This window comes from Montipora foliosa, chromosome 9 (genome assembly GCF_036669935.1).
Source record: "Montipora foliosa isolate CH-2021 chromosome 9, ASM3666993v2, whole genome shotgun sequence".
Classification (NCBI taxonomy): Eukaryota; Metazoa; Cnidaria; class Anthozoa; order Scleractinia; family Acroporidae; genus Montipora; species Montipora foliosa.
Window position 1 is genome coordinate 41035791 of NC_090877.1, and position 10000 is coordinate 41045790.

Below are 10000 nucleotides of genomic sequence, written 5' to 3' on the forward strand. Positions count from 1 at the left end.
TATTAATTGCGTATGTGGCGTGGTGATTGGCTCACTCGATCTCGGTTATCAGCTCATATACCGTAATGAAATTATATGGAAACTGATTGCGTCGGTCTTTTTGTAAAAACTGAGAGAACGTCTTGTCGTTCTGTAATTTAAAAAGTTCAGAATGAAATGAAAATTTAACAAAACAGTTATTCCATTCGCGCTTGTTGGATATGAGACCGGTTATTTACCATCTCATATCCAACGTGCGCGCATGGAATGATTGTTAACCATTCACCTCCGACCAACTCTCGTGGGATTTGCGCCCGAAAATATTGTAAACGTTGCAGGAATAAATCATCTTTTTCTGCGTGATATTATCTCACTATTTTAGTATATACTAAAACAACTATTTACCTCAGTGTCGGTCGCTAGTGTTAAATACACAAGCCCGCGTGCTTTATTGCAAAGAAACTCAGCTGTGCTTTCATCCTTATAGTCCTTCTTTCTGTGCCTTATTTACATCAAATGTAAACGAAACTTTTATTTACTTTTTGTCATAGGGCTGTTTAGAGAAATTAAAGGACTTTGTGAATAACCATCTGACTATCATTGGTGCTATTGCAGTAGCCATTGCTGGTATTCAGGTTCGTAACAATTATGTTAGCCTGGTGCGTCCTCTTCTTTCAACAAGACGATTTGTCAATTATATCAAATCACTCTGCTCTGAGAGGTTTTTCCCCGGGTACCCCGGTTTTCCCTTCTTATCAAAGACAAACGTTGAGACCCTCCCAGGAGTTTTGGGGACCTGAGGGAACATGACTAATTTGAACTGGGGGAACAGGTGAGAACCAAGACAAAATCATATCTTAGGGAACAAGCGGACATAAACCATTTTATGGATCAAAGAGCCGAGAACAAGTTTGGAAGAAATTACAGGAACAAGGGAACACAAGCAAATTTTTAAAGGGAACAAGAAAACAAGGGCCCAGTTGTTCAAACGATATGGATAGCGCTATCCGCTGGATAAATCACTATCCAGTTTATAAGTCATAGTGAAACCAATCGTGCTAACCAATGGATAGTGATTTTTCTGGCCTCGGTTGTTTCAAAAGTGGATAATGCTATCCAGTGGATAGAGCTATCCACCCTTCGAACAACTGGGGCCAGTATTTTACCGGCAGGTATTTTTTGCAGGTTGCAGGTTGAAATTTTATTATAACTGGAAAACCGCTGGCACTAAAAAGCGATAGACTTGCCGTGACTGTTAAATGAATAGCTAACCTTAGGCCTAATTGGGCCTAAAGAAAAGTTTTTAGGCCTAAGGTTAGCTATTCATGTAACAGTCACGGCAAGTCTATCGCTTTACCTTTCTTTTAAGTGCCAGCGGTTTTCCAGTTATAACGAAATTTCAACCTGCAACCTGCAACCTGCAAAAAATACCTGCCGGTATTTTACTCTTCGTTGATACGAGGACGGAAATACTTTCGATAGGGCTTTCCCCCTATTAAATAGTTAACTCTGTTGAAATATAAGTGTTACACGGCCAACGTTTGCAAAAAAAAAAACGTAACCCTTCCTTGTACTTGTACAAATTCATGCCGTGACATTGACACGAGCTGCTCCCGTCTGACCTTGTAGCTCAGTCAGTAGAGCAGCGGTGATCTAACCCGAAGGTCGTGGGTTTCAAATCCCAGTTTTCAATAGACCATTTTACAGTTGTAGCTAAGTTACCTGGCCTAAGAATGGAAGCGAGGCTGCCGGTGACCCTGTTTTGATACAAACCTTCATGCTTTTGTAATATTAATATGGACTAATTAGAATTACAACAACACAATTTACATGATAAAAGCAGTGAGGGCTGTATCAATGCAAGGTCACCGGCAGCCTTGCAGCCATTCATAGGCTAGGTCGCTGAGGAAACAACTGTAAAATGGCCTATTCCCCAGTTTTTCTCTGTCCTTGTTTGGGCCCAATCCCATGAGTAAGGCTAACGCTCACATGGTCTATATGGATAGAAAACTAGTACTTCACATTACACTCCACTACTACTACTACTACTGCTACTGCTACTGCTACTGCTACTGCTACTGCTACTGCTACTGCTACTGCTACTGCTACTGCTACTGCTACTGCTACTGCTACTGCTACTGCTACTGCTACTGCTACTGCTACTGCTACTGCTACTGCTACTGCTACTACTACTACTACTACTACTACTACTACTACTACTACGGCTTTAACATTCGAAAACATTCAAGTCAAAGAAAATTGAAACGTTTAGGCCCTTCGGGGGGTATGGGGGGTCCTGGAGTACCCGGAGAAAAGCAGTAGGGGTGCAATCAGAAACAATCATAAACTCAGCCTGCTTGCTGGTATGGCGTTCCCTCTAGGATTTCAACCCAGGCCTCATCAATGGAATACGAATGCTCTTGCTCTTGCCGTCACTGCACCCCCACCCAACCCCCCCCCCCCCCCTTGCTTCCCCCTATCATCATCGTCAGCATTATCATTATTTGGGATCTTAAGCGAAAACGACGACGGCAGTGAGAAAGACTAAAAAATAACAGCGTTATTTTAGTCGTTTCATGACAAGTCATCCGCCATGGAACTGAGCGTGTGCCAACTTTCCAGAAATGAACAGAGTGGCTGTGTTAAGAGTGCTCACGCCCTCAAGATAAGCACGAATTTGGTCATCTCAAAGTTGTTGCCAGGACAAGAACGGCAACTTGAGAAACGTACCAAAATATAAAACACAGGTGCGTGGAAAGCCATTCGTTTGGCTCATTAAAGATGTTGTTTTCTGCCTTTCTCGTCCTCGTGGACGTCGTTATAGGCCATTTCCCAGTTTATTTATGCCTGCCTCCTCTTCAAGGCGAGTCTAAGTGCGAAGTTTTTGTTATTGTAATCAGCTCTACTTTACAGATGAATGAAATTAAAACTAATTTTTCCTAAGAAAAACTTCGCACTTAGACTCGCTTTGAAGAAAAGGGAGACATGAACTCGGAAATGGCTTATTGCTTAAGCTCCCTAAAATCATAGGTATCGTCAACATCATCGTTATCTTCCTGTTTTCATGTCTAAATTTACCTTTTGATCATTGCCAACAACATAACTAAAACATTCATTGTGTCTTTCAGTTAATAGGGATGATCTTCGCGTGTTGCCTCTTCTGCTCTATTGAAGTCGACTAGAATTTATCCTCAGGAAGTTGAGCGGACGTGACATTCCCCTTTGTGATTGCATAATTATCTCTATTTTGTTCAGGAACGTACCTTGAAAAGTTCCCAAGCGTGATTACAGACTTCTTTTCAATGTACGTTCATCCGAAAAAAGTGTTGAAGACGATTAAAAGAAATCTCGAGACTTAGAAAGATAATAGAAAAGCTGTGAACTAAAAAATCTTCGAAGAGGATTGGCTTTGTGCAACTCAAGCTGAAGTACTGAATGCACCTTTCTTCAAAATGGTCGCCATTTTAGTATTCTCTTGTTTCCTTGCAAATTGGCCCTTTTGGCCTCGCTTTCAAAGGTAAAATTCAAAAAAACATTTAACCTCGAACGGGGCGAACGAGGCCAAAAGGGATAATTTGCAATAACCAAAAGAATACTAAAATGGCGGCCATTAGCTGCCATTGAGTGCAGTGTGGTGACGAACAATCACGTTAGACTGCCTTGCATACGGAACCCGCGCCCGCAGTGCGCGCGGCAGTCAAAACTGTGCTATCCTGTCAATCATTTGCCCTTTCACCGGAAACAGTGCATTTCGGTTGTGCGTGTCGATCTACCGCCGTCGAAAGGAAGCGATTAAAGTCTTTATTCGCGAAGTTAACCCAAATAAATACATTATCAATACGGTTTTGCCGTCTTCTTATACTTGATTCGAAAATACCAGCCTGAATTCGTCTTAGATTAGTTAGAAAAAGCACAAATAAAAGCCAAAGCACAACAGCTTACGTTCGAATTCTGCTCGCCGACAACCCAAGTTTGTTGACAAAAAAATTGCCACAAAATGTTTTAAATGGTTTTCTGGCTCTCTATTAATAGCGCTCACGTGCATTTTAAATGGAGTATCGGGAAAGAAAAATTGTCAAGCTGATATTTGTTTCGTATAAACATACCTTTTCAAGTAGCGAAAATTTGTATAAGCACTAGAAAACTTTTACTAACCATTGTCCGAAGGAACACCTTTGAGAAGCTGCAGGGAAGCCGCTGATGAATTTTGCACAAAAACCTCGGCCCCTAACACCGAAAAGCCAGACTTGGAAAGTTTTTCAGTGGAAGGCTCACTAAAGAAGAGTTTCTAGAGCTTGCCCTCTCGCAGGTCGCCAGAAAGGTGGAGACAATTAGCTGATTCATGTCTGAAAAGAGTAAGGTCTAGAAGGTGCAGTCAAGTTTTGTTTCTTGTATTGAGCAAACATTTATTCAAAACTTTTCCCTCACTCCCAAATAAGAACTTGCTGTGTCTTGCAATTCTACAGTGAATTACTATTAGGCCAATACGAGAATCAACATCAAAGAGGCACTCCCGGGGGTTTGAGGGAAGAAGAGAACATGGCTTATTTGAACTGGGGAACAGAGGAACAATATCAAAATATTTTAGGGAACAAGGGAAGAAAACCAATATTTCAATTTTAGGGATCAAAAGGCTGGGAACAAGTTTCAAAGTAATTTGGGGAACAGGGAAACACAAGAAAATATCTAAAGGGAACAAGGACTCCTCTCCCCAGGAGGCCCTCATCAAATGTTCTGCCTCTATCCAACAGCTCAAACAAGCTATTCAACCAATTGTTGAATGACCAACAGGAAAAGAAGACTCTCTAAGATAAACAAATTATTTATAATAATTATCACTTTAGCATGCGAAACAATGCTCAGATGCTTATGAGCACCCTCATGCCCATGTTTGTAAAAAAGCACCATGAAGTATTCCTTGCGGCTGGTTTAGGCATTGTTTCATCTTTCAACATCGGGCAAAACCAAATCAACTCCATTCTCAGAGGGCACTGGGGAAAGAGGCTAGAAGAAAAAACTTGCATTAATCCAATTCTTTCAAGGTAATCTTTACAGAATAAGATTGTTGAAGGAACACTTTTGAGTGCCAACCTTAAGCCTTTTAAAACAAGTGCAAACAATATTAATAGTCTTTAAATTCAAAAAATGTCAAACAGCACATTTTATTCTCATATTCAATTAGCTTAGGCCGCAATATTCCTTAAAACTATGCAGAACTATTTACCATAAAATGTGGAACATTTCCTGCCTATCTAAATATGCTGCAAAAGGGCTCCAAAAAGCAACCAGTTAAGTTTTTAGATAAAGATACACAATACCTAAAAAATAAATTATTTGATGTGATCAAGACATTGAATGACCAAGCAATAAATAAATGGCAGCAATGTATGTTAGGTTCACAAAAAGGGGAAAAAATATTCCTCAATAATTTGATGTTTCAATATGCATATTTTAAATTAATTTTCTATCAACAACTCAAGAGACTGACTTTTCACTGGCATTGATTTACATTTCCATGATAAGTTTTAAAGTGAATCTGGCAACCACAGTGCCCTATGAAATTGGAAATAACTTAAACTCTTTAAACTAACATTTTACAAGGGACACCATTGTTAATGCCCTGCGAAGAACAAAGATTAAATTGAAAAAAGAGTTGGTCTGGAGTTTATCCACAATGGACAGTTAGTGGCTGCATTCACCAATGTAGAGAACAAACACATCAAGTTTCTTCTCAAGCAACCAGGTTTTCAAGGAGCTATTCAATTTCCAAAGAACTGTGGTAGTGTGCAACAGTACCTGGGTGAATTTGGGTACGTGGCCTGAAACAGAAACTTGTGGAGCCAAACAACTTGTTGAGCTTAGTACTTAAACTGGGTAGATAATTATGTCTACAAATATTGTCTATTCAACCAACAGTTTCTCCTAATTTTGTGTACCATTCACTTGTTGAGTTCCTTAATTAAAAAAATCGCTAATTCAATTAAGGATTCAAGTCCTTTCAAATCATCAAAGTTACTTTGCGCCACCAGGAACAAACGAAAAAATACAAGCAATGAAGACAAACTGCTCAAAAATGCACGACTCCCTTTGAAACAGCAAAACGGGCCGGGGATCCTGAAGTCACTAAAAAGTGCTGCATGCTACGTGGATGTTTGCAGAAAGATCGCAAGTTGTAATCACTGAAAGAAAACTCCACTCCAGATCTGATAGATGATGGTCGTGCAAGACTCGCCAAGCACGTGGAACACCCAACAGGATTGTTTGTTGTTTGGCACAGCAGATGAACGAAAAATTGTTCCCCTCACTATTAAGTTCCAACCCGATAAGACCAATCTTGCCCAAATACAACAACAATTTGGGCAGCAGGCAAGCTCATCACAAGCCATCGAAGTTGGCATAAAGCAGCATAGCGCTTCACCTGAAGTTCGATCATGATGGACACAAACAAGAGCTGAAAAAACTTCATATGGTCAGACGGCCAAATGCGATTGACCCAACACTCATTAGAGCGGCTCAGTTATCGGACATCAAAGTGCTGAACAAACCATGGGATTTCGTCGTAAAAATGTTCACTCAGCAACGTCTTCTTCCTCCACAGAATAAAGTTCAAAGGCGATCCTGGTTTTTAATCACATGCTAGACCAATTCATAAACTGGATAAAGTGGATTGGCAAATTGATTGCCAGAACAATGCGTCATTCCTGTCTCGCTGAGTTCAAAGAAGCCACGGTCAAGAGAGTCACAAGAGAAGGCTGAGCGAATGTCCACCGATCTAACCAATCCGAATGTAAACAGTTGGCGTGACGTCAAATTGCACAAGGATAGCACAGTTTTTCCCGCTCGCTGAATTCTGATTGGTCAGTTTAAATTTCAGTAGCTCTCGCCGTATGCAAGGTGTATAGAGTAACTATAATTGATGCGCATTGTTGGCAGATGACGTTTAGTACTGAATTGGATAAGGAATTTTACGGGAATTTTTTTGTTTAGTGGACTTGGACACTTTATCTCTTCCCCGGGACCTTTTCTCAGCAATCGGGTGTAAACTTCCTGGGAACGAGCTGCCGGGGATTTTGGACGCGCAAATTTATAAATTAAATTGTTTCCAAGTTTGTTGTAATGAATTAATAAAAGAAAGTTCGAAAATTCAACAAAGGGATATTATAAAGATTGCAAAAGAAAATTCCAATTTGTTTGAATATTTCTTGTGTATTAAGAATTAAAGAGAAAATTCGAAACTATCGAGTAACGACTTCACTGTTTCTGCTGGGTAACCGATACGAAAAAACATCCCCTCAACTAGACTGCACAGAGCATGCGTAGTATGACAGTTGCTCTTGCCAGTCTGACAATCGTACCACACCATTGCCGGAGGACGAATAGGCCATTTCCGAGATCATGCCTGTCTCCTCTTCAAACCGAGTCTAAGTGCAAAGTTTTTGTTTGAAAATTAGTTTTCATTTGTATGTAAAGTAGAACTAATTACCATCACAAAAACTTCGCACTTAGACTCGCTTTGAAGAGAAGGCAGACATAAACTCGGAAATGGCCTATTAGTGAGAGATATGAAAACTGAGCCCGCAATGAACCAAGGGAACGTTTGGCATGGGTCTACCAGAAATGTTGCAAGTCAATCAATTTCGATAAATTCGAGAACTTGGTCCAAATTTTACATCTTTCATTAGTTGACTCGTTCCCAGGATGCTCTCTCTTTCTCCCTCAAGAGAGGACCCTGGAAACGAGGTTGCAAATTGACAAGTTATCACGATGACGTCACTTGAAACCGGTGTAACTATAGTGGTTGGTACAACACGTCAAGGATTAATACACTTGCAAAGTAGTTCACCTTCTCAACTGTTTCAAAATTGAATTTCAAATGTATTTTATTCCATTTGTTAGCGGTTTCCCAACTGAGTACCGTAAAACGAAAGCCTGAGTAATAATTTGGCCAATCGCAAAGGAGGAAGGCGATCAAATGAGCCAATCATATAACGTAAATAAAATACAAGGAGGCAGACATAAGCGCGGGAAAACGTATGCGTTCAAGTCAGTTGGTTTTGCTCTTGCCTCCGACTGGCTGTCAAAATGCTACCAGATTTTTAAACCAATCACCAAGCGTAGCAGAGCCGAAGTGTATTCGCGTCGCTCGGTCGAAAACCGCTCTCACTAACGGTAACCTTTTTCGTTAAGCCAATGCTTGCATTTGGTCCGGGTTCGGGTCCTGGCCGGGGACATTGTGTTGTGTTCTTGGGCAAGACATTTTACTTTCACGGTGCCTCTCTCCACCTAGGTGTACAAATGGTACCGGCGAAATTGCGGGGGGTAACCCTGCGGTGGACTAGCATCCCATCCAGGGGGAGTAGAAATACTCCTAGTCGCTTCATGCTACGGAAACCGGAGATAAGCGCCGGCCTAATGGGCCTTCCTAGGCTCGTAGCAGAGACTTTACCTTTTTTTACCCAATGCTTGCATTAACATTTGCAACCATCAACTTCATCAAGCAATTCCAGTACAGTAATTAATTTTCAATCAGTACTCAAGTTGCGTTTAGGGCTTTCTTGCCCAAGAATATAAAAAAATAACCAACACCAAAGAGGATTACTTTTCCGCTTTTAATAGTCGATCGAACGGAAACAATGATCTGTGCCGAGAAGAAAAGCAAGGCTTTGCGACATAAAAGAAACCAAGCTCAACCCTGTTACAGCCATTTAAAAGCCAGTTTCTTCTGACTTATCTCACAATGTCCGCAAGAATAAATTGCAATTGTTAATTATTGTTAACACGTTAAAAATCAGGGAATCAATTTTCCTTGCTCTTAAGTTATGGATTGTTTATTTTTCCACTCAGTGTAGGCCAGAAGTGGGAATTGCCTTAACAAGACTATTTGCTCATCAAACGAAAAGTGTTCGACCGGGCAGTTTCTTGAATGTCATGCAAGCTTTTCGGCAACACCTTGAAAGAATTTAAGTCGAAAAAGCCGCGATGATCACACGACAAAAATTGCAGCACTGAATACTTTCAAAATGTGATACTACGAAACTGAATCCAGTAGGATCAACATTAAATCGCTTACAATCTCCCTTGGGATGGAGAAAACGACATACTAACATCTTCGACCCGGAACATCTACCCGCCTCAAGGTTCTGAAAGCACTTTTTCGATGAGTCAACAGTGAATGGCATCGCGTGTGATAGAATATTAACGCTATTGTGAAAATCTACTACTTGCAGGTATTCATAAAATAAATAGCAAGTTCATGTTCCATTGTCCATTGTCATGTCGGACTTTAAACCAAACAATTCGATCCTTCAAATCTGACGTCAGTTTCCCATCACTGGTTTTTGCATTCCTGGGGTTTTTCTCCATCCTGCAACAAGGTGTCAAGACAAATGTCATGAGAGTAGGGCTTTTACGTGGTCAAGTGTCAGTGTTACTTGGTCGGAGAGGGCGAAAAAGTCGTCGGCGACCACCGAACGGTGAGTTCCAGCCTCGACCCAGGGTCGCAAAGGAGAGAGAACATGGGAATGAGGTTGGCGGTTTTCCACTTCGGCCACTACAACAGGAAATTTCCCGCCTTCTTTGGTTTTGCGGCACAACAATTGGGGATTGGCTAGAAAATACCGCGCCACAGTCTACGCCAACCAGATGCAAAGACAAAAACAATTGCGATTTGCTCGCATTTGCTTTGCAATTGGGTTATTTGAACGTCTGCGGCTGTGCTTCCTAGTCAAGGAAACTTCTTGGGTTTCGTGGGAGTTAAGGGCAATCAATTGACAACAAAACCACTCTAAAATACAATATGATCGTTCTGGATTTCTACGTGAACCCTTGCCTCGACTCATCGCGTTCTTTGTTCAAAGAAGTCGCGTCCCAACCTTAAAAAAAAATCGAAGAAACTGTGCAGCGCAATATTGCGGAAGAATGGTAAAGGAAAGTTCAAACATACGCCCGAGGATTTAAAATGGGATCCACACGGTTCGAATTGCACTCGCATTTTTTCAGTTGCTTTCAAACCACTGATAAA

The 10000-nt window shown here is 41.0% G+C and overlaps 2 protein-coding genes across 2 annotated transcripts in view; one reads left to right on the forward strand and one right to left on the reverse strand.

The window, feature by feature from the left end:
• LOC137971217 (CD151 antigen-like) overlaps window positions 1–7159 on the forward strand; it is a 14192-nt gene extending 7033 nt beyond the window's left edge. The window contains exons 6-7 of the mRNA XM_068817990.1: window positions 531–614; window positions 3108–7159. Coding sequence (XP_068674091.1) covers window positions 531–614; window positions 3108–3161 — 138 coding nt within the window. The 3' untranslated portion in view covers window positions 3162–7159. The remainder of the gene's footprint in view (window positions 1–530; window positions 615–3107) is intronic.
• Window positions 7160–8574: 1415 nt separating this feature from the next.
• The window catches only part of LOC137971291 (nucleosome assembly protein 1-like 1), a 38816-nt gene continuing 37390 nt past the window's right edge, over window positions 8575–10000 (reverse strand). The window contains exon 21 of the mRNA XM_068818096.1: window positions 8575–9343. Coding sequence (XP_068674197.1) covers window positions 9308–9343 — 36 coding nt within the window. The 3' untranslated portion in view covers window positions 8575–9307. The remainder of the gene's footprint in view (window positions 9344–10000) is intronic.